Source organism: Apteryx mantelli, chromosome 7 (genome assembly GCF_036417845.1).
Source record: "Apteryx mantelli isolate bAptMan1 chromosome 7, bAptMan1.hap1, whole genome shotgun sequence".
NCBI classification, from domain to species: domain Eukaryota; kingdom Metazoa; phylum Chordata; class Aves; order Apterygiformes; family Apterygidae; genus Apteryx; species Apteryx mantelli.
Window position 1 is genome coordinate 23,102,115 of NC_089984.1, and position 23,190 is coordinate 23,125,304.

General features: G+C 46.6%; 1 protein-coding gene across 1 annotated transcript in view; it reads right to left on the reverse strand.

Annotated features, from left to right (window-relative positions):
- Nucleotides 1-9,442, reverse strand: part of ALOX5 (arachidonate 5-lipoxygenase) — a 38,801-nt gene extending 29,359 nt beyond the window's left edge. Inside the window, exons 1-2 of the mRNA XM_067300013.1 lie at nt 9,293-9,442; nt 1,745-1,943 (exon numbers count right to left, since the gene is read on the reverse strand). Coding sequence (XP_067156114.1) covers nt 1,745-1,943; nt 9,293-9,442 — 349 coding nt within the window. The remainder of the gene's footprint in view (nt 1-1,744; nt 1,944-9,292) is intronic.
- Nucleotides 9,443-23,190: the final 13,748 nt, after the last annotated feature.

The window sequence follows — 23,190 nt, forward strand, 5'->3', positions numbered from 1 at the left end:
CAGAGGAAAGACATAGGGTTATGAGGTCCCTCTGCCTATCACTGCCCAGGTCTTGAGGAGAACAGGAACGTTTACAAATGTTCAAAACTTCTGACCTATATCTTTACTAAGTGGCACAATCCTATTTAATACCTGAAGTAAAACCATAGGTCCCTAGACAGTCTGTGGAAGGGGGTAACTTCCTAACTTAGCACCTCCAAAGAGCAATTCACTTACGTTAGGAATATCTGTCTCAACTATAAATAAAACCTGGATACCTACAGTAGACACCTGCTGTACCTATCTAGCGTTAAAAGGTCTGAACAGTGACATGTGAATGAACTTTACATTACAAGGTCTAGAGGAATTTTTTTTATATTAGGAAATATCTTCTATCCCCTCTCCTTGAACCATACTCTCCCCTATCAGCTTGGAGGAATAAACTTTTCTTCTTATTATGAGAACAGAGAGAAGAAGGAAAAAACAGTGAGGTTTCATTCCCTGACAGCTTGCTCTTCTGACCATGTATTCATAATAACATTAAATAACGCAGAGACTTCCTTAGAGATCAGGAGAAAGAGCAAGGTATCTGACTCACTTTACATATACAAAAGGGAGGGCAGATAAAGTCAGAAAGAGTTTCACGGAAATAGCTGTTTGAGGTTTGGAGTTGGAAATGTTGGAGATAACGCAACTGATAACATACGGCTAGAGGCCTCCGGCTGGCTGTGTTTAAGTTATCAACAGGGTGTCACTTGCTTTTTTCCTTTACCTCACCATATTCTGAAGTCCATGGAAAGCTGCTTTCTTTGGAAGTCCAGAATTTTTATAAATCAAATTACAAAGTATGGAAAGCCCTTCTGAATACCAAAAAGAAACTGAAAGTTATGATTATAGCACAAAAGGCTTTAAACACACAACTGCTCAGCCAAGAGCATGTACTAGCCAGGCAGCCAACAACTTAATGGGAAGAAAAACGTGTATTTCCCACCACTCCATATACTGTCAGTTTTTTTCAGGCACTCAGGCTGCAGGCCACTACAGCAGCCAAGCTACACTAAGAAACCATGACAGGGAACAAGCAAACTTTGGTGGCAAATGACTGCCCTGTCCCCTGTCGCAGCACTGGTACGCGGGTAATCAGAGACAGTCAAAACACAAGTCTCAGGTCCAACAGTTCACTCTGAACAGAGCATAGAAGTGCCAAAACACTTTTCTCAGCAGGTCACTGTTACTCACAGTAGCTGTATCCATCTCATCTTGCCTTCTCCTGGACTTGATAGCATAAAAGAGAAAAGTGAAGCTGCCATTTCCAACCAGTTCTAGTGCCTGCTGGGCAGCCTATTTTTGGATTTTTGTTTTACTCCTGAGAAAATGAGATAATTTCCACCTAATTATGGGGAAAATACATATTTAGGGGCTCATCAGGAAGCAGCGACAGGACATTAGCTCAAGGGCCAAAAGGGCTTCCAGGAGCAGACAGAACCTTGTCACTGGAGTCAGCCTTCATAGTCAAGCCAGCCTAGGGACTCTCCCTTGCATGTGCTTCCCAAGATATCCAACTCAACAGCCAGCATCCAACCCAACAAACTGTACATAAACCAGTCCCAATCAGCAGGGAGAAGCCACTCCCTGGGATTCAGAAGAGAACTGGCATGGGGTCTGCACATGGGAGAGAAGATTGGGAGGTATGCAGGGAAAAGGGAGGGAGAGGTGGAGGAATCCTGGATGCTCCACACATCATCAGATTTCTCATGGCTCTCACCTCTTCCATCCCGGAGGACAATTTCTTTTTCATCTGTAATCCATCGGTAACATGGGAACTCCAGATAGTCACCAAGTGGGGTTTTTACAGTGATATACTTAAGGTACCAGTCATCCTGGTACCAATATTTTCGTTTCTCAATTTTTATTAGCTGAATTTCTCCAAGGTCTTCTTCCACAGTCACATCATATGAGTCAACCTGTAGAGCAGAAATACAATCAGTGATCCACTGAACACCCAGAAAGCACGACCAGCAATTTGCAAGCTTATCTGACATCCACTGTGGACTGGTATGGCATTGGCACATGGAACTTTCTTGCTTGCTCTAGGTGAGAAAAGTAAGATCTTTTATTAGGCTGCAACCTAATAGAAAGATGGATAAAAGAACAAACAAGATGACATAAAGCACTCTAGAAATGGAGAAATATTTTTCTATGCAAACTAAAAATGGTATTAGTCCTTGAAATGTATGCAAGCCTGAGAAAAATCTGCAGACCATGAAAGTATTTACCACTGCTCTAGCAATACCTGGAAGAGGTGTTGCTAGGAGTCATCTATTCCTGCCACTGAAGTAGAAGGATGGCAATGAGATTAACATACCAGACTAGGAGTCAAAAGACTTGTGTATATTAGTCAGATGTGTTTCAGACTAAGCACTGTATTCAGAATACCTAAATTCCTTTTGCCTCATGCTTTTTATGGCTGGCCTTCTCTCTACCATCTTCAGTTCTCCATTTTTTAAATGAGGACAATGATCCTTTTCTTCTCTGTCTGTGGGACTTAGATTCACAAAGAAATTTGAGCAACTAACTGAAAATAGAGATTCACAAGAACCCCAGCTAGCTCTATATGTACCTCAGTGTCTTTAGGCACTCGTGTTTTCACAGCAAACTTCCTTAGACAGCATGTGGAAACTTGTTTTAGCTCCTTCCTCAATTTGGAGTTAGCTTGAAGACCTGACTCCTGCAACGTGAAGGGACTTCAGCCCAGACTAACATAGTAGTTAGTCTGGTTAGTCCTTGCCCATGCTAAGAGTCTGGTCACAGGGGCTCTGCAGTGAGTTGGTACTGAAGGATAAGACCCATATCATCAGTGGCCTTCAGGGACACACCCCAGAAACTTTGAGTTATTGGCTGTGCAACGATCCAGATGAGGAGCAGACCTATCCTGGCATTGCCTCTAGCTCAAGCTTTGTGGTGGTGCCAGAGGAGTGGATTTGAACCTGGTCTGGCTGAGGAAGCCAAATGCCATGCTTTCACTTTCTTGCTGACTGTTCCAGTCACAGGGCCATAAGAGCAGTAGCAGCAAACATTTTCTTCTTCCATTTGAATTGCAATGGCTTTGACTACCGAGCTCAGCACTCCTGGCAAGTGGTAGGCCTGTCCTGAGCCCACATCCTAGGGCTCCTCCATCAGATGGCTTGAAATGGGTGTAGAGCCGCTTGGCTCTGCCAGGGTGTGTGCATCTGTGGGCATGCACAATAGTAAAACTAAGCAGCTAAGTGCTCTAGCCACTGAAAGCCACAGAGCACTAGTCACCTGCATACAACAGGGTGACTTCAGCCACCAAGGCGAAGCATCGATTCAGTGTGTGAATCCTACTTTCCCACAATACTGCCTTCAGTGCGGCAGGTAAGCGGCCAGGCCTGGGAGAAGGATGGTTGTGAACATGCTGTTCCCTGTGGCACTTCTCGCCTGTGTTAAGCATGCCTTGCTCATGAATTCTCCGGTGCTGAACTCTGCCTATTCACTCAACAAGGAATTTAAGTGCATAACTAAAGGGACTCGGTGCCTATTTAAGTCCCTCACTTAATCGCCTAAAAGATTTAGGATTGTGAACTCTTATCCTAAAAACAGGTACTTCAGCCCCTTCGTGAGTCTGGGGCTAACCTTTCTGAGAAGTGCGCAGTGTCTTATTACATGCAGGGACAGTACCAAGCATACTGCAGTTGTGATTGCACTTGCACTATTAGGTAATACCAGAATAGAAAGAAATGAGTAATCATTTCAAATATGACCAAGAAAGCACCATGCAGAGCTAGGCAATTCAGGAGAACAAGAATCAACTCTCCCTTTCCAACAGTTTAAACAGCTCAGAGAAAATGGGGGCTGCCAAATGCATCATAACAAAGCTGAATTGTCTGTTGCAATCATGAGAGCAGTGGGCAAAGCCTACTCTGCTCAAAGTACGATCCTGCTAAGCATAATGTTGTTGCAAGATGAGACTTCACTCTCTTGTGGTTTTTCTTAACACAGTCAACATTCTTAGAAACCAACCAGCTGCTGAAATCAAAAGGACAAGGCACTCTTCCTCTACATGCTGCAGGGTCTGTAGCAATTCACCTGCCTGCAACTTTGTCATTTGGCTTCTGACCAAGCCACCACACTCCGCTTGTTCTTTTCAGGAGTGCTTTTCCAGCCCTCCCCAGGCACTTGATGTATACTCACTGTTACTGTATTATTTGCTAGGGAAAGGCTAATTCACATAAGAACCAACTCTGAAAACTGAAGAAAGATTAAACTCCAGAGAAGAAAAAGGAAGAAAAGTCATTTTTAAATGCCTTCAGATAGCACCTATTATTTCAACTGTTACAAAAGAAAGATTCATAGCAACTTGCACCCACATGATTAGAAGAAAACACATGATCAGGAGGATCCCTTGGCATCCCTTCTTCTCCCATTTTAGCTCAAGCCTCCCAATCAATGCAGACTACCCTTTTCTATGAGCTGTGCATGATTTACCAGCTGCTATGATTGTTTTGGGATGAAGACATCTATCTGTCCACCAGGTTTGGGATGGCAGCCTCAGTTCTCTCACAATTCATTACATAAAACTATCAGCTTTCATAAAGTTGGTCACATCTAATTGACTCACAGAAGTTAGAGAAAAATGAAAAAACATTTAGGCTTTGAAGTCTGTTCTGCAGAAAATGAAACATTGTCCTTACCTGTCTTCCCCCAATGATGTGCTTTAATCAACTTTGAAACTGTTCAGGACATGACCGCTACACTGCAACTCATGTGGGATTATTTCATACTAACAAGGATATTGGAAGTTCTTCTAACATTCAGTCTAGTTTCACTTTAAGCTCAAGTATTCAAAATAGCACCAATATCGCTTATTTTGATTTGATGAGACTTATCAGACTAATTTCAGACTGAGCTGTATTCCCCCCTTGCCTCTTAAAGCAAAAGAAATGCAACTGTTTCTTTTAAAAAGGAACCTTATCATGTCTTAAATCAAAATTTGCATTGCTGATGTCAATAGCACACTCATAAACAACAGGGGGTCACAAAAGGGGAATTGGGCCCACCTGCATTTCTCAGATAGCATGGCAATCCTTGGCAAGCTTGGGATGACAGCACCTATCTGCCAGGATTTGAACTGAGAGATCCAAACCCCAGAGCTAAGATTTCAACCATGTTAAACTGATGTCTCTCACTTCTTTGCATCTCCGCAGTAGAACAGAAATACTTCTTTCAGTAGAACCAATAAATTGTAATAATCTTAAATTTTTTTTTTTTAAAGTTTGTTGCCAAATCTCAAGGGACTGAATTCACCTTTGTGCATTACCCTTTTAACATGCTATTTCCAAGCAGTTAAAAGGGTAATGCACAAAGGTAAATTCATTCCCTTGATGATTCATGATTTTGAACCAGCTGTGCACACTGAAAAATGCTGAGAGGCTTTTCTCAGTCGAACAAAAATCACAGTAATACATTGTCTTAAACGACAACTGTGGCACTCGGTGAATGTAAGACATACCTCCTGTGCTCCTGAGCCAAGGGAGACGAGATTCCTTCCTCCCACAGAAGCTGATTTCAGACCCCACCCTGATCTTTGCCTATCACCCAAGGTCCATTCTTCTTGCCTTCACCCTTGTCAAAGAATTCTAGGTGATGGCTAGAAAATGTAGGTAATATGCTCAGATTATTTCCCACACTACAAATTTTCTTTCCAGAAATAGGCAATACTTAAATCCTTCCTATTTCACACTTGTTTCCCCACAGCTCCTGGTTTTCTCAATAAAAACAGTGACTGTATGCTCATAACAATAAACTCCTTACTAGGCTTGGGTTTCACACTGAGTCAGTACTTCTGCAATTTTGTATTTCTTTTCCAAGTCCAGACAGCACTTTGCAAAATTGTCGCCAGTTGCAGGCTGCCATACCATATATCTCAAACTCAAGCATTTCCCGCTTATGCACCTCTACATGCAATTGCAAACACAACATCAATTCTCTCTTTCCCTTTTACCATGGTCCTGTTGTTCTTGGAAGTCCAGAGTTGTAAGTAAACACCTTGAAGAGGCACAGTCCAAATGATTCAACAAATCTACCTGGATTATTATCCATTTCTGTTCATCATTGTAAAGAGAATTAAAACACAAAGACTAATGCCATAACCTACAGAAACAAACGATAAACTGCACCTGGATCAGCTTTGCTGTGTATTTGGCTACCTCAGGTCTTTTTGCTCTATCTTCTCACTCATTTCTAGTTCCAGTTCTAGAGCTACTCATGTACACAGGAAGAACAGGGTGAATGGAAACAGCCATCTCAACAAAGGAAATTGCATTATTTTTAGCTCAAGTCCTCATGAAGACCCATTGCTGTCAAGTGACTTGTATGGCACAGAAAGCCTGAAATTGGTCTTATTTTTTCATGAAGTCCTCATTGCCCAAGATACTTGACTAGCCTTTGTCTTCTTTAAATGTTCAGCTAACCATTTCCTTTAAGAAATCCTCATTTACACATATATATTTCTATAGTTACTATGACTTCACACCTATATAAATACATCTAAGATTTAAGATTAAAGAGCAGAGTGAATCAGACCCAAAGAGCTGATAGAAATGTCACATCTGTAGACAATCCGTTGCCATGAACTCATTCCTCAGGGAAACAACTTCTTCACTACCATTATGAGAGCCCTAAAATAGTTGCACAAGTCTTCGTCAGTATAATGCAAAAAGGACATTCAATCAGCCTAAATATGCCTGAAGGTTTTTAATCTTTTTCTGGCCATCACAGTCCCCAAGCTAACGGCATTGCTGAAAGTGAGGTCCCCTCCTGACTCATCCAGTTTTCTCTACCTCCAAGCCGGCAAGGCCATGTGTTAATGACAAAAACACGCACTATTGCTTCCAAAGCCTTGCTGCTGCAATGTGCTATAGCTCTCTTCTTACAGCTCTTTTTTCCTCTCTCATTAACTCTTTTCTCTAACTTTGCTTCTTATATTGTCAAAAGACAGATAATTCATTCATAAACAGTTGGGTTCAGAGTGAAAGAACAGAAGTAAGACTGCTGGACTGTCCAAGCCCCCAGAGCATCCTGTCCAAGCAATTTAATCTCTCGCAAAACCTGAGCTCTTTCTCTTTGAGGAGAGCCTCCTGCTGACCAGCCTGATACTGCAAAAGGGATGACACAGACAAGCTCTCTCCACAAGCACAAAACTCTAAGCGGAAAGAGCCCTATTTCCCTCCTGGAAATACTGGGGAGTGTGTTTCTTTCAACCACAGCAAAAGCAGATGAAGGGGAAACAGGAAGAAAACGGGGAACTGAGTGGCACTGTGACACTCACTGAAATCTCTCTGCACCAACAGGAACTTACTCAAAAGTCACTGAGTAAAGAAAAACAACTACGACTTTCCAAATCGCTTGTGTACAGTACTTGTAGAAAGACTAATAAAAATGAAAACTGAGCTTCCATTGTGCTAGTCCCTTTGGATTTTCCACATCCCTTTCCCGTAATCAATATTTGGCATGCAAATTTCTTATTCAGAATTGGTCCAAGCCTTCATTCATCATATCTAGCAATAACCACAATTTGCATTAGTTCAAATGAAGCCATTGACAGGATAGTGGAATTACTGAGCCTAGCCCAACTTTTAGAAAAGAAATTGGAAAAGCAGACAAAGCCTTACAAGATAGTACCGTAGAATTCTGGCCATCCATTGAAAAAGTCCATTTTTGCAAATGTGTTCCTGATTGAATTGTTTTGCAGAAAAAGAACAATGCTAGTGAAAGAAATACTAAGACAGAACTGGTGTCAATTGCATTCGACAAACCAACCAACCTGACAGTCTTCTGGCCTCCTTCTGTTTTTGTTTGTTTGTTTGTTTTGGGGGGTGGGGTTCTGTCTCTGTATTTTTCTTTTCTTTCTTTGGTCAACTTATTAGTAAGAGTTACAGTGTTCTGAGGACAGTGTTACCTGGACAGGTGCCTGGAGAAACACACAGCACTGTCCAAGAAAATGCTGCTCTCAATATCAAAACTTAGCACATCATACAGCAAGTTTCCAATGAGCCAGAGACTTTATGGAACATAGATTTATTCTCGCTCTCCACAACAAATACAGGCTCAAAAAATGGACGTACATTTGTAGTATTAAACAAACACATAAAATGAAAGAAAATAATTAATCTGGACAGGGAGAAAAGTACTGATCCGGGTTTAGTCAAGGATCTTTGCTCTAGGAAACATCTGCAGCTGTCCCTGCCTCAGAAAGCGTACTTACCTAAAAATGTATTTTATATAAAATGCTATGATCCAGGTAAAAACTTTCAAATGTGCCTAAAAGTTAAATTCCCAAAGAGAACATAACTTTTAGGCACACTTTTAGGTGCACACATCCACTGCTGTAATGCTACCAATGCTCACAAACCTCCATGCGTTGCCTCCTCACTCAGGGAGTCCAGCACCCACAGGTATCTGCTCCTGCTGGAACCGGTGCTGCAGCAACTCAAGAGCTGCTGCTGACCATATACTTAATGCCCACATCATGGCATTTTCTCCCTGCTACAGGTTCACAGCAAGCCTCCCCATCATGACCATCTCTCAAAAATAGTGAGCCCCCTTTTGTAACCAAGGGATAAGAAGAGACCGCTCAGTTGCTGGAGACCCCAGAGCTCCTCTTCTCAGCCAGGGGGAGAGCTCGGCCCTCCTGGGAGAGCATCCTAACCACAAGTTTGTAGGATACTCCGAGGTCTTATTCAACCTCTCTTGCTAATGCTGTTAAGCTCCGTTTAAAAAATGGGAGTATTCACTAGATAAGAGAGACAGTATGGATGTCCACTTGGGAGATCTGGATGACAACGTTTCTGAGTAATGAAAGTTTAATCGCAAGGGCGAGTAACTTCAACCAGTAACGGCTAGTAAGTCCACACACCTCTGAATTTGCTCGAGCATCTTCCTCAGACTTTGGGTTATAAATAACCTGGGACCGTATCTACACACGCCATCAATCACACATTATCTATCAGCAAACAGATTTCCCTAGTATTCATAAGGAAAGCACCGGGAGACCCTCTGTAAGCCTCGTATTCCCCCGCGACCGACCACAGCCCGGGGCAAACCGAAGGACAGAGGCGCGAAGCACCCGCTGCCACGGGTGCGCGGTGCCAGCGCTCCCGCGCCGGGCGCTGCGGGGCTCCTCGGGGCGCGGGGGCCCCGGGCACGGCGGGGCGTGCGGGGACCCGCAGAGGGGAGCCCGGGCAGCAAGGCAGGGAGGCCCCTGCCCCGGCGGAGCCCGGCCGCGGGCACTCACCGCGCCGCGCTCGAAGTCGTTGTAGAAGGGCTTGTCCAGGAGGTGCCTCTCGCTGCAGCCCGCCGCCCCCTCCAGGCTCAGGTACACGTAGTCGTCGGTGCCCGCGAACCACTGGCTGCCCGTGGCCACGGTGACCGTGTAGGACGGCATGGCCCCACCGACCCGACCCGACCCGACCCGACCCGATCCGACCCGGCTGCCGCTGCGGAGCCGCGCTGCGGAGACGCGCTCCCGCCCCGCCACAGACCGCACACGGCGCCGCCTCCGCCCGGCCCGGCCCGGCCCGGCCCGCCCACTCCAGCGCCTCGGGCCAGCCCTCCCCGGCGCCCCGCAGGCGCTCTGTGCCGCGCAGCTGCCCGGCGCCCTGTCCCAGCACCCTCATCCCAGCACAGCTGCCCAGCACCCTGTGCTGCGCCCTGTCCCAGCATCCCTGCCCCAGCACCCTCTCCTGCAGCCCCATCGCAGCACAGCCACCCCAGCACCCTGCACTTCACCCCTGCCCCAGCATCCCTGCCCCAGCACCCTCTCCTGCAGCCCCGTCACAGCACAGCCACCCCAGCACCCTGCACTGCACCCCGTCCCAGCACCCTCTCCTGCAGCCCCGTCGCAGCACAGCCACCCCAGCACCCTGCACTGCGCCCTGTCCCAGCATCCCTGCCCCAGCACCCTCTCCTGCAGCCCCGTCGCAGCACAGCCACCCCAGCACCCTGCACTTCACCCCTGCCCCAGCATCCCTGCCCCAGCACCCTCTCCTGCAGCCCCGTCACAGCACAGCCACCCCAGCACCCTGCACTGCACCCCTGTCCCAGCACCCTCTCCTGCAGCCCCGTCGCAGCACAGCCACCCCAGCACCCTGCACTGCGCCCTGTCCCAGCATCCCTGCCCCAGCACCCTCTCCTGCAGCCCCGTCGCAGCACAGCCACCCCAGCACCCTGCACTTCACCCCTGCCCCAGCATCCCTGCCCCAGCACCCTCTCCTGCAGCCCCGTCACAGCACAGCCACCCCAGCACCCTGCACTGCACCCCTGTCCCAGCACCCTCTCCTGCAGCCCCGTCGCAGCACAGCCACCCCAGCACCCTGCACTGCGCCCTGTCCCAGCATCCCTGCCCCAGCACCCTCTCCTGCAGCCCTGTCGCAGCACAGCCACCCCAGCACCCTGCACTTCACCCCTGCCCCAGCATCCCTGCCCCAGCACCCTCTCCTGCAGCCCCATCGCAGCACAGCCACCCCAGCACCCTGCACTGCGCCCCTGTCCCAGCATACCTACCCCAGCACCCTGCACTGCACCCCGGTGCCACACAGCTACCTGGCACTACACCTCTGTCCCAGCACCCCTACCCCACACCCTGCACACTGCCCTCTCAGTGCACCTGTCCCTGCACCCAGCTCCACACCAGCACCCCCTACACGGACCCGTGCACAGCACCTTCCCCTTGATACCTCCCCACAGTTGCACAGTCCAGCACAGTGCTCACAGAGCCCTGCACACTGTGCATTGCTCCCCAGAGCAACCCTGCGCTCCTGCCAGGCGCAGCTGTGTGCAGCCCTAGGCAGCTCAGCCTCACTCAGCAGTGTGCCTTGTCACCTCCACGCTCACAGCTGTTCATTGACACCCTCAAACTGCTCCGCATTCTGTAATCTCCCCTCCTAATCACCCCAATACGCAGGCATACTCACTCCTCTGCGTCCAAACCCTACACCCAGCTCTGTGTGTACACTACTCCAGCTCAATACACTACCACCATCCACCCCCACATGCACACTTCACATATCCCACTATCTCTAAACTATCCTCCAGATCTACTCGCTCTATACTCACATCATACTCTATCCTCATTATATACCAAATCTGCAAATTCATGTATGTCACCTCTTTCACAGGTCTAGACACCTGTAAGTCCTTATCTGCATTATCCCCTTTATACTTTATTCTCTGCATTCTCATTATCTTGTCAGGCTCCCTGCTGCCTATGCACAGCTGTACATAAAACTAACCACCAGCATATCTACACATCAGAGCTGTACACACACAACCCCAGCATCGTTTCCACAAATCACTCTAAAAAGCTTACAATTTCACAGTCCCCACCCTGCATATAGCAAGCACCAGATCTCTGCTACAATAAAGATGCTGTCATTAAGATGACAGAGGAGCTGACTGTGCTTCTTCCATAGCCCAGCCTGCTCCAGAGAAAGTAACCCCATAGCAGCAATACTGTACACCTGACACTCAGGTGTCAAGACCAGCCAATGCTGTTCTCCTACATTTTTATCGGGCAACCAAAATATCACATGCTCTCACCCTTGCTATCTCACAGATGATCCCCCTTCGCTCGGCTGCCAGCAGCAGCCGCTTGATTCTGTGCTGAAAGCAGAAAGTTTGGGCCTTTCACAGTATGTAGGTCCTGCTGTCCTTCCACCACTCTTCTGTGGTCAGACCAAGTTCCCTGTTTCCTGGCTGTCAGAAGACCAAGTTGTCCCAAACTCAGCATTTTGCAAGACCATTAGATACTCAGCAGCTATCTTCATTTCGTGCTGTCTGAGGCTTTTGATGGTGAAATATATTTAGCCCCAGTCTTGCACATCTCATGGATTTCTCTCTGGGGGTATATTACATAGCTTCAATGTTTATTTCAAACCAATTTTCTACAATTCTGCCTAATTCCCATCACTGGGGTGATGAACCAGTTTGAAACCCCACAATGCACCTGCAGCACATTTGGACAATGCGCAAATTAATACAGATATCTACTGAACAAGATATTAGCAGCAATAGTAGCAAATGCTCACCATGGTGTGAGCTGTGAGGTGTACAAGGTTTCCTTAGGCATTTTGCCTAGTTAGTCTCCATGCTCTTATGAATTTCCAGTAACAGATACACAGAACAAGCTAATTTAAAACTTGCCCAGAAATGCTTTACTCATGGCACACTTGCACTCCAGGTGCTATGCTCACATCACCTCATTTACTGATCATATTCCTGTAGTATTTTCAGCTGAGACACTCCATGCACACATTAGCTTGTCTCACACAAGAAGCTGGGCTGGCATTATCAGCTCCCAACCTTCAAAAAGAGGAAGAGAGGGATTAAAGTCAACAGCTTGAAGTTACCGCTGGCTTCGTCCATTTCTGTTCTGGCAAGCCCAGGTGCAAAGCGCCTCAGGCCTCATTCCAGCATGGCTGGTGAGCTGCTGCTCTGGGCTGTGTCTTGGGATGCTGGGCAATGCTGCCAGATGCGTTCGCTATGTTTCTGGTTCAGCTTCTAAAACTGCAGCTACCCCAGATGTGTTGTGGCCTGCCTTACTTACCCACCATGGCCAAATGGAACATGGGCAGCCTGCGACGTCCTGAAAAAAGGGTCCTGTTCTTCTCTCACAGGAGTGGGATGATACTGGGCTACACTCACCCAGACAAGTTGTGGAAGGTCTCCTACATCTTCTACATCCTATCTTCTATACAAATGGAGGCTCAGCCTTTTGCTGTACTGTGGCTCTATCAGAGTTCAAGGGTCTCCCGTACTCAGAGTATAGATTTACACGCAGACATGTAAGAAATTCACTGAACCTTCCTCGGCTCTGCTGAATTGATCAGCATGAATTTCTAGTCTGCTGCTGCTTTTTAAATAGCATTCAGGAGTGCAAGATTGTGCACTGGCCCTGGCACACCTGAGGTAGCTACAGGCTTCAGCCCAGAGATCTGATTGCTCATCCTGAGATTTAATCAGCAAGGGATCCTTGCTGCTACACTGTGATCCCTTCCAAGGGCAACACTACCCCATAAAAGTGCACTATTAATTCATAAAGTTCTTTGGTTTCACCTTTCCTTTAATATAAAGGTTTCAAAGAAATCACACATCCATTTCATTTTTACATGAGTGCTGCCAGCCCCAAATTTCTTAGCCTTCACTGAAAGAGTTATCTGAAAACCTTTTAACACATCAAGTGCTTCAGAATTAGCTGTTGTCAGACAAGGCCACCTTCATTTTTGCTGCAAATGTGGCGCAAAGTATTGTCCAAACCTCCACTGGTGATTTTCCATGTTTCTTCATGTTTCAGTTCTGACTGAGCTTTTCAACATCTTTCTGTTCCGCTGGGTCATCAGTTCTATTTTCAGGTTGTTCTGGCGACCTCTGTATGCAGGTGTGACTTGGGCGTTTCCCTACATCACAGCAACTTTTCTTACCAATATCATTAAAGTATTAGATAAGCTCACTCTTGTACCTGAAACTTGTACAAGTGCATTTGTTACCTCTGTCCAGTCCCTTTCACAGCTCTCTTTTTAGTCTGTTCCTTTTAACACCTCTCAGTTCTGTCCTGATTTCCAGCTGCAATGGTTTATTGATATTATTTATTATTAGCACAGTTTCAAATACTTCACTGAAATCTTGACAAATGAGATGGATCCTATTTCCCTCTATAAAAAAATGAAAGCAGCCATTTTATCAAGATATTACATTAGCTCTCCCACAGGAGACCCACACTGTATCAAAAGTAGGAACAGAATCATGCTGGGGTCTATCTGATGGCTGCTTAATGTCAAATGAGGAAACCACTCCTGGAAATAGCAGCCAGATACCATGGTTGGATGCAAGGGGAGTGACGTAAAGATTAGGCCATGGGATCAGACGCAGACTTTTGGTGTTTTTCCTCGCCGGCTCCCCCAACACTACCCTGGATTCCTCCTGGCACAGTGGTTAAGCTGCAAGAGGACGACAGAGTCCAACCCAGAACATGACCCAATGGCTAGAGCACTCCTGGGGTTGGAGAGATACTGCTGAATCGCTCAGGACAAGGGAGACCCTGCTTCCCCGCTTCCTTTGTGAAAACCTCCAACCCACTTAAAACACACGGCCATTCTCGCCACTTCTGCCTTCTCTTCCAGTAGCTGCCTTTTACAGGAAAAGAACAAGCCCTCTGGTAAGATGGTGGTGGGCACCGAGGCCAAGGGAGGTGCAGGATGCGAGACATGGTTCAGCACTGACGCTTTCCTCCCGCTGGGCCAGGGTCTTCCACGCAGCACAGCCGCCTCGGCGTGCCTTGGCCGAGGCACCGGCCCGTACCCCGCTCCGTGCAAGGCACCCAGGCACCACGGGTCCGTAGCCCTGCATGGGCCAGGCTCTTGGAAACCACCAACAGGTCTGGTCGTGAGGACTTTCAGCCAGCAAAGGACAGACCCAAGGAACCCCCCAACCCCTCGGGGATTCGGGTAGATCCAAATTCCCACCACACCAAAGCCTAAACCGCGTAGCCTCATATTTAAGAGGCAGAGAGGCAGAGCCCTGGGAATCAGACGCGCTGCCGGTGTCCGCTCGCTTTGTTCCCGCACCGCGCTGCTCTCGACCCTGTTGAAAACACCCAGAAAGGGGAAACAAGCGCAGGGAACGGGGAGGGAGCCGCCGGCCGCCGCGCTGGGCAGCAGCGCCCCCTGCCGGGCGCGGAGCGGCCCGAGCCGGCCCTGCGCCCCGGGGAGCGCTGCCAGCGCCGGGAGCGGCGCGAGGAGCAGCGCTGGCGCTGAGGAGCCCCGGCGGGCGCCAGGCAGGCAGGCGGCTGCAGAGAGAAGCAGGACCAGGGCCCCGCGGGGTGGGGCCAGCCAGCTCACCGGCCACGCTGTGGCTGCGGAGAAGGGACAAAGGGACTGCTGTTAGACGAAGTGCAACGTTACCTCCGTGCTCAATCACTACCAGCAGAGAAAATGCGATAGACCACGAAGTAATTGATATCCAATCGCTGCCAATAACTACTTTCCTGCCTTTCACGCCTTCATGTGTGCAGTTGCTGAGACACGGTGCAGGGGCTCCAGAAACTGCTTGCAAAACTGGGCAGTCCCTCCTAGTCACAGAACCAACACATGCAAGGAGCCTGGGCTTATTTCTCCCCAAGTCACTTACCTTGGCAGTGAGGAACGACACCCTGCGGCACTAGGACCACCACGACTCAGCCTGTCTGTGTCTTGCTCACCTCACTTCTCACTTGAAAACGGTTTGACAAGGCAGCAGCCAGATCTTTGCACTCACAAGCATGGAGCTGGGAACTGGGCCCTTAAAGTAAGGGATGCTGCTATTCCTGAGCTGGCCACGTCAGCAGAGGGGTTAAAACAGTCCTCTACAAAGGGCATATCTACTCTGCCATGAATATTGCTGCTTGTTACTCACAGGTCCCATTCCCCTAAGCATCACTCAGATTTACCACATGTAATTTCACAGCAGAAGTCAGTTGCTCTTTATCCCCTCGTCATGCCAATGAAAAACAAGGTTGTTCTGTGAAGATGTCACATATACCTTATAGCCCTCCTGAGGCTACAGTTAATTTGGATGGGCAGATGGTTCCCTTGAAGTATGCTAATAAAAGATTGGGGGGGGGGGGAGGAATGATACAACATGCTAATTAACAAATGATTGAGAAGATCAGTAGAGCCTACAGAAATTTCCAAGGTACATAAATAATCTAAGGGACATGGGATTAATATATGAGAACATATGGATGGTAATTGTGTATTGCTTCACCAGATCAGCAAGAAAAAGCTCCTTGTTTGTAGTCCTGCCTCTGTTCCAGCTTGGAGGGTCCAGAAATTAACTCTAGGACTGCAAAGCTCAGCACAGAGTGTCCTTGCTGTGCCATCCAGGCTGTGACAAAGCAGACACCAGACAAATCTCTCACAAACACAAAACAGAGTTGCAATATCATCACAATATCATTAAATCTTTTGTGCAAGGGATCAGCCAGGTTTCAAGGGATTTTGAGTCTCTCTCTCCCCATGAACTTCCTACCATTTCTGAGGTGGTATTTATGGGATCCTTCATCCCATTTAGCACAATATGGAATATGGCTTAGGTAACCCTGTGGAGCTGGAAAAGAATGTCTTTCTTTAACACGGTATTTTCAAGAGAAAGAAGTTAAATAAGAGAGCAAGACTAGCAGCAAATCAGGCTCTAGGGAGACCTCAGTTTATCTGCAAGAAGGGGACAATGGTGCTTTGTGTGTTATTTGGGGATGCTCAGGTGAAAAGCAGATATGGAGAACAGTATGGAGTAGTCTGTAGCCCAAGATGATTCCCATTCTCCCCAAACCACAAAAATAACTGTTTGCCTTGACAAAGGAACCTCCTGTCCCAACAGCCCCCAGCCCCTCTTCCACACCTGAGCGACCTGGCTGTGCCATGATTCTCTGCGCAGCCCCTTTCTGAAATATCTGCCCACAAATGCTCTGAGTGGCAGAACACTCCCTGAGACCAGGGAGCGGGGGACGGATCCAGGGCCAACTCATTTCTCTGCTTTTGAAAAACACTGTGGACCACTGAGCACCAAATTAGTGGAAAGAAACACCATTTACAGTTGCAGGTCTGGGGCTTTGCATCTTCAGCTCCTTCTTCTCCTACAGCTCTAACAGTGACCGATTCTCCCAAACCTGCTTGGCTTGCCTTATTTGTAGGCGGCCTTTGAGGAAGAAAGGAGAGTATCAGAGCCACTCAGCACAGCAAGGAGCTCCCAGCAGAAATGATTGGGAGGTTGATTTTAGTGCAGTCTTAAAATGTTAAGGATTGCAAGTCTACTCCTTTGAAGTCTGGGGATTTAACAAGCACATCCTGAGTGGTGGTGTTCTTCCTCTATTCTGTGAAGCTTCCTGGTTGTTTTATGCATAATTATTTCAAACCCTGCTCTGATGTTAAAGCCTTTGAGACAACTTCATTCAGTTCCTTATCATACTCAAAGCAAGGTCTCCTCCCTGTCTTCAGCTCCCAATTCCTCTGCCACTAACCTTGCCTCTTCCCCTTGAATACACTTGGAAAGAGTATTCTTAGAGCTTGCCATTGCTTGATCCTCTCTCTGCAATATCACATTTCCAATTATCCTGTCCCAAGTAATGCATTGAACTTGCTCCCTGCTTTCTTTCCCCAGGGCTCTACAGACCTTTTTAGAAGCTTCTCCCACCTCCCTTCTGAAAGATGTTCCCCTCCCTCTGTTTGGCCAGCAGGAATGGATTTTCCTTGTGTTTGGTTCTTGTTCTATAATGAGATATTCTTGCTTGATTTTCTGAGGCCACCTGTCCTAGGGCTGTAAAAGAGCATCCTCCTCTGACTGTCTGTATTGTGATAACATTGCACCCCATCAATCCCAAAATGTCAGAGAGCATCCTACATAGAGAACAGAACCCAGAGGATTTACAGAGAAAACTGGAATGGCAGGTGGGCACTGTGCTTCAGTTTCACAGAATCCATTCTGGGCACTTTGATAGTCATCTCTATGGATCACGTGCTGGTGTAATTTGGTTCCTTCTAGCACAAGCCTCCTATGTCCTCTCTGCCCAGCCTTGCCCAGAGGCAAGCTGAGTGACTGAGAAATAGTGATGGTGGTGAAAGAGGAAGTGGGAAAAGAGGAAGGAAATTGGGGTTGCACAAGCAAAATGAATGCGGCGTGAGTGAATGGGCTGGAGATAAGGAAGCCTGAAATAGAGGGGGTAGATGACAGGGCAATGGTCCGCAGGGTGGCTGTGGAGAAGATGAGGATTGGAAGAGGATGCACAGTCCCTGCAGGATGCACTAAACAGCAACACATGGTCCTCCTAATGCTACTGGCTAAACGTGGTCTTGAAATGGCCATGTCTGCAGCAGGCTTCATCTCTGGGGCAGCTCAGTCTCCCAGCCCACACCTCAGCATTACTGGCCTCAGCAAAAGCCAGCCTGCTGTTTTGCTCAACATAGCACATCTGCCTCCTGCTTTATGTGCTGTGAGCCACAAATGCCTGGCCAGAGCCGCCACCACCACCACAGCTGTTTTCCTGACTTTGGCTTCCTGACAAAGCCCTTGCAGAGAGCCAGTCTCCCCTCCATCAGGCAATTTCGGTGAGCCTCACTTTTTTCACCTTGTCACCTTTACTTCCCTCAGGCCTCTCTGCAACAGTTCCCACTGGAGCAGGTTAGCAGACAGAAGTCTGACTCTGAGACTCTTGGGGCTTGGTTTTCAGAGGAACTGGAGTGTCAGCAGCTAGAGCTGCAAAATCTGACCCTTCCATAGCCTCCAGAGAGCACTCAGGTAGATTTTACCAACCCCAGCTGCTGCTCTCCTACCTTCTGACACCTTCTCTCTGTTCTGATCCAAGAAGCAAGTCATGCTGGTCTGGCTAGTCAAATGACAGAAATGTACTCACCACATGCTCCAGTTCCTCGAGATCAGCTGTAAAATTCAGCCTTTTCCTGGAGTCACCTTGCTGTGCCGTGTGCCGTTGAGCAGTGCTCTGATCCGCCTCAGAGATGGATACGCTTCACAGGGTGACAGTAAGGCTCTTTTAGGAGGAAACAAAATTTGCAAGAGGAAAGAAGTTGTTTTATAATTCACTTGGGATGCCTGAACCCAAGATGAGGAGCACATTTACCCAGAGGACAGACAGCTCTACAGGCTCTGTTCCTTAACCTATCAGCTTTTTATCCCAGAGACTGTCAACCAAACAGCAGGCTCTGGAAACTGTCTTAGCATCTTTCTATCAAAGTATTTTTGTATAATGGCCTTGCTGGTGGGTTTTGTAAACTTTATACAAGTAGCATGATTTACTACAACCAGACTTACTTCACTAAGGAATATAGGAGAGTGCCTTTTGTTCATCATGGAAAACACCTCTCTAGGACTGCAGTATTAAGACTCCCTCCCCTTTCTTGGCTAAAATAAATTCAAAACTAATCACTCTCTAACACACACACACACACACACACACACCCCAACAACAAGAAAAAAAAAAAATGTTTCCTTGCGCCCCCATGTGTCCACTACAGACAATGCTTCCAGGTCTTAGTTCTTTAGCACTTGTGGCCTTCTTTTTCACAGCTGTGCAGATGGCCCTTTTCCTTAACCTCCTGGTGCTAGAAATCTATCCACAGAATACAGCTGAAGACTTCCCAGTTCTGAGGCTGGGTCATGGCATGAAAGCCAACATGTGTAGCACAATCTGTGCTCATGCCATCAGGCAAAGCACAGCCACTCACAACTGCATGCTTACACAAAATTATTTTTCTTCTTGGAAGAGAATTATGGTAATGAGCATCTTCTGCTCTGCATAGAAACCAGTGCACATGAAAACTCTGACTTCAGACATAAAACATTCAGAACAACACTCAGTTTCCATTCAAGAAGCTCAACAGATTTTAAGACCCGCTGCAATCCTTTCTCCTGACCTCCTGCATGACACAAGCCAGAAAATTCTTCACAAGATTCTTGCATCTGACCCCAAAGCACCTGAACAAAGTCACTGCAATGAAGAAGTAACCCACTTACTCTGATGTTTAACTGTCTCTTTAGGATTAGGAATAATTTTTAACATCAAATTGTCACTGGCCCTTACGGTGCATTGACCTGCTACACTGAAGAGCCACAGAGTCCTCTATTTTCTCCAGCAAAAGTGACTCACTTCGATCATCTTACTACTGCAGAGCTCAACATTTCTCTACACTAGGCCTCTAACATTTTTTTGAAACAAAACGGATACTATGCCAGTTTTGTTTTGTTTTGTTTTTTATAGAAACACTTTATTGCTGCAGTCAATAACCCTGTGTATCACACACAAATAACCAATTACAGTTTAAGAAACTAAAAATTATTCTGCAAGTGGTAATACTGAGAAATGAACATACATGAAAGGATACAAAACTATACATTTAAGTTACTAGAAATTTACTAACTAAAAAATTCTGCAGAAGTGTGAAGTGTTTTGTATAAACTATACAACACATGCCAGTGTAAAGTTGTTTAACATTATACAATTACCTATCTACAAAAGTTTTACCTAAATATAAGATCAGCTGCAACTTTTTTTAAACAGTTATCTCCTATACAAAGACAAGCACTTTCAGTACTTCATTGGAATATACAGACACTGCAATATCTCAAATCTAAAAAATAATCACAAAATAAAGGTCCTGTTTAGAAGTTTTCTTTGCATAACTAGGATAATCCTGTGAAAATCCAGCCAGCAATGTCTTTGCATTTGTATTTGCCCTGTTTCACCCATATTTGAGAGGGACCCAACATGGAAAGACGGACCTCCCTTTCATTGCTGGCCACAGCGAACTACACCAGAAATATGTAACACTCCTCAGCTTTAGGGGAACTGCAGACCTGGCTCCCACTTTGTAATAGATGTTTATCTGGCTGAGCACAGGGCAATAGGAACCAGCTCCCACGCGTGGTCACATCCATGCTTCCTGCCCACTGCGAGGGTTTCCGAAGGGCAGCACAGGGAGCCCATCCCCTTCCTCACAGTGGGAGGACAAGTGGCATCAACGGCCTGATCCGTACGGTGGCATCAGCTGTAGGGGGTTGGAAAGGCAGTTACTACTCTCTCATGGGATTTCTCCTGCTGCAGCACAGAGTCCCAGCACTTCTCCAACCCTGGCAGGCTCCGTGTAACCTTTGCTGAATCCCCCCTGCTGAAGCAAAGCCAGCCTGAAAGCCATTCAGTCACAGGAAGCTGTCTCCAGGTCTGGCCAATCTCTTCAGAACACAGGGCAACACTTCAAATCCCCAAACACAAGGTTATAGTTGAAGAAAATCCTGAGATTTCATAGGGATTTATTATCTCATGATCTCTTAAAGTGGATCAACCTTTTGCAGCGCTTGCCTGCACTTCTAACATAATGCATGTTCATGATCCGGCAGATATACTGAATATGATGCAGCAGGAAAATTTCCTTGGCACAGTCTATGCATTTTTGCACAGGACTTTGCTATGCCAATGGAAGGGGAGTTTGGTCAGCTGCCTAGGGCATTTATTTCCATGGGGCAAATCAGTAAAGGCTCTAGCAATCTAGGGAAGGGATTGGGGTAAGTGATATTAAGCCTATATTCCCTCTGGTCTCTGAGAAGTCCTGGGGAACCTGACTGACTTTGGCCACGGAACCATCGCCAAAAGAGGTCAGACTTCTACTCCAGCCACTTGAAAAGTTGCCAGGAGAAGGGTTGGGAATGGCTGGTCTGGTGAGGAATGGTCACTGCCAGTGCTGGTGGCCAGGCGGGAAGGACGGAGCTCACCTGAGCTAGCATCAATGCCTTGCAGCGAGAAGTTGAAAACAGGTCAACAAAATCTCCTTCAGGAGAAAGAAGAAAAAAGCACCATTCAAGCCTTTTTATACCATTTGACGGCACCATGCATAAGTAGAGAACCGCAACTCCAGAAGCCCTGTGTTAACACCAAGCAAGAACCAACATGAGAAGTGTCACCAGCATAAGCAAAAATCAATGACAGTACCCAACAGAGGGATCTGTTCTGCAGCCCTTACTGGTATAAGCAGTTCTAAGAGATATAAAGAGTTGAAATATTAGGTCTTATTTTCACTCAGAAAAGATGGACTGGGGAAAGGAAGTGGTTAATGGCAGCACTGACTGAAATAGTTTCATCTGCTGTTTTTTTTTCTCCAGCCAGTTTTACTGGAGATGATTTTCCTTCCCAAGATACACAAGGGCACAGCAAAAGCCATCAGTAACCTGAATGTGCTGAACACTAACTAGCATATGCCACACAGACCTTCCAAAATGCCAAACAAGATTTCACAGTGTTTCACCAAGAATCACTGATGACAGTGATTGAAACAGGACAGCATGTAACAGTATACCATATTGGCACTAGTCAGAACACCAGTCATAGACACCAGCGCCTCTCACATGTGAGCTGAAAAACAGGCTTTATATCAGAATTTGTCCATTTTCATTTCACCTACTGGCCACAGATCAGATGAGAATTCACACAGCATCAGTCAGCAGCTGCTTCTCTGCATCTTGCAGGTGTAACATGAGCATCTTGCAGATGCGTAAGCATTGCACACATGGGCATTTCAGAAGAACATGATGAAGGCATGTAAGACCTGATATTTAACCCACCTGAGTTTATCCAGTGAACCTTTTCACAGAACAAAAAAAAATCAAAACAAAGACTGTATTATTATCTGGGTTCTAATAATAGAACAGGATCAATCACAGCAGAGTTCAGGGAAGGGCCCCAGTAATTGCACTTTGAATTATGGCAGGCATAGGCAACAATCTCTACATGCATATTGTCATGAAGATTGCTGCCCAGACATTAGCAGGGCATGCAGGGTTTGTCTGCTTATATCACATACATACAGGACATTCTGACACCTAGCACAACACACAAGCCCAAGCCAGTGCAGCTTTGCTAGGACTGTCTAGAGGTCTGGCTTTTTTCAAACATCTCAAGAACAAGGTACCATGTTGTTCATGAAGATCACAGCCAGTAAGCTTCAAGCATGAGATGTCTCTGTCTCTCTCTCTCTCTCTCTCTCTCACACACACACACACACACTTTTCCTCTAACAGCTCTTAGAAACCACTTGCTCTTAGCATAGTCCCCTCTCTGCCATTTAAGAAATCCGCCAATTTTTAAAACAAAGATTAACCTAGAAATAAATTAATATCATATTTTAAGGAAAATTCACTGATCTCTTGCTGTTCTTTTTCTTGGGGATAAGTTAAAGCAACAGTTTTTATTATACAAATGTCTTCCCAATGAAAGCTGTATTTGAAAAAGGACTAAGTAAAACCTGAAGTGGACCTTGGGATTTAGCTCAATATCTCAAAAAGTAACAAAAGCTTTTAACTAACTGAGATGTCGCGGCAACTCCTATTAAGACCAAATAGATTATCATTGACTTTGTTTTCTGTTAGACAGGGCTCAAGTGGGGAAAGTTTTCACAGGCATAGTTTTCATAGGCAGAGGCTCTGTGTGTTGACTTTTACTGGGGCTTTGTTTCCGTTCCAGTCACACTGACAGCAGATGCTGTTAAACAAGGGCTTGAACCTAGACAGTGGTTCAGCAAAGCAGACTGGTTAAGTGAGTAACAACAGACACCCCAGTCTTCAGGCATCTCTGTCTAAACCTCTTCAAACTGATTTTAACTC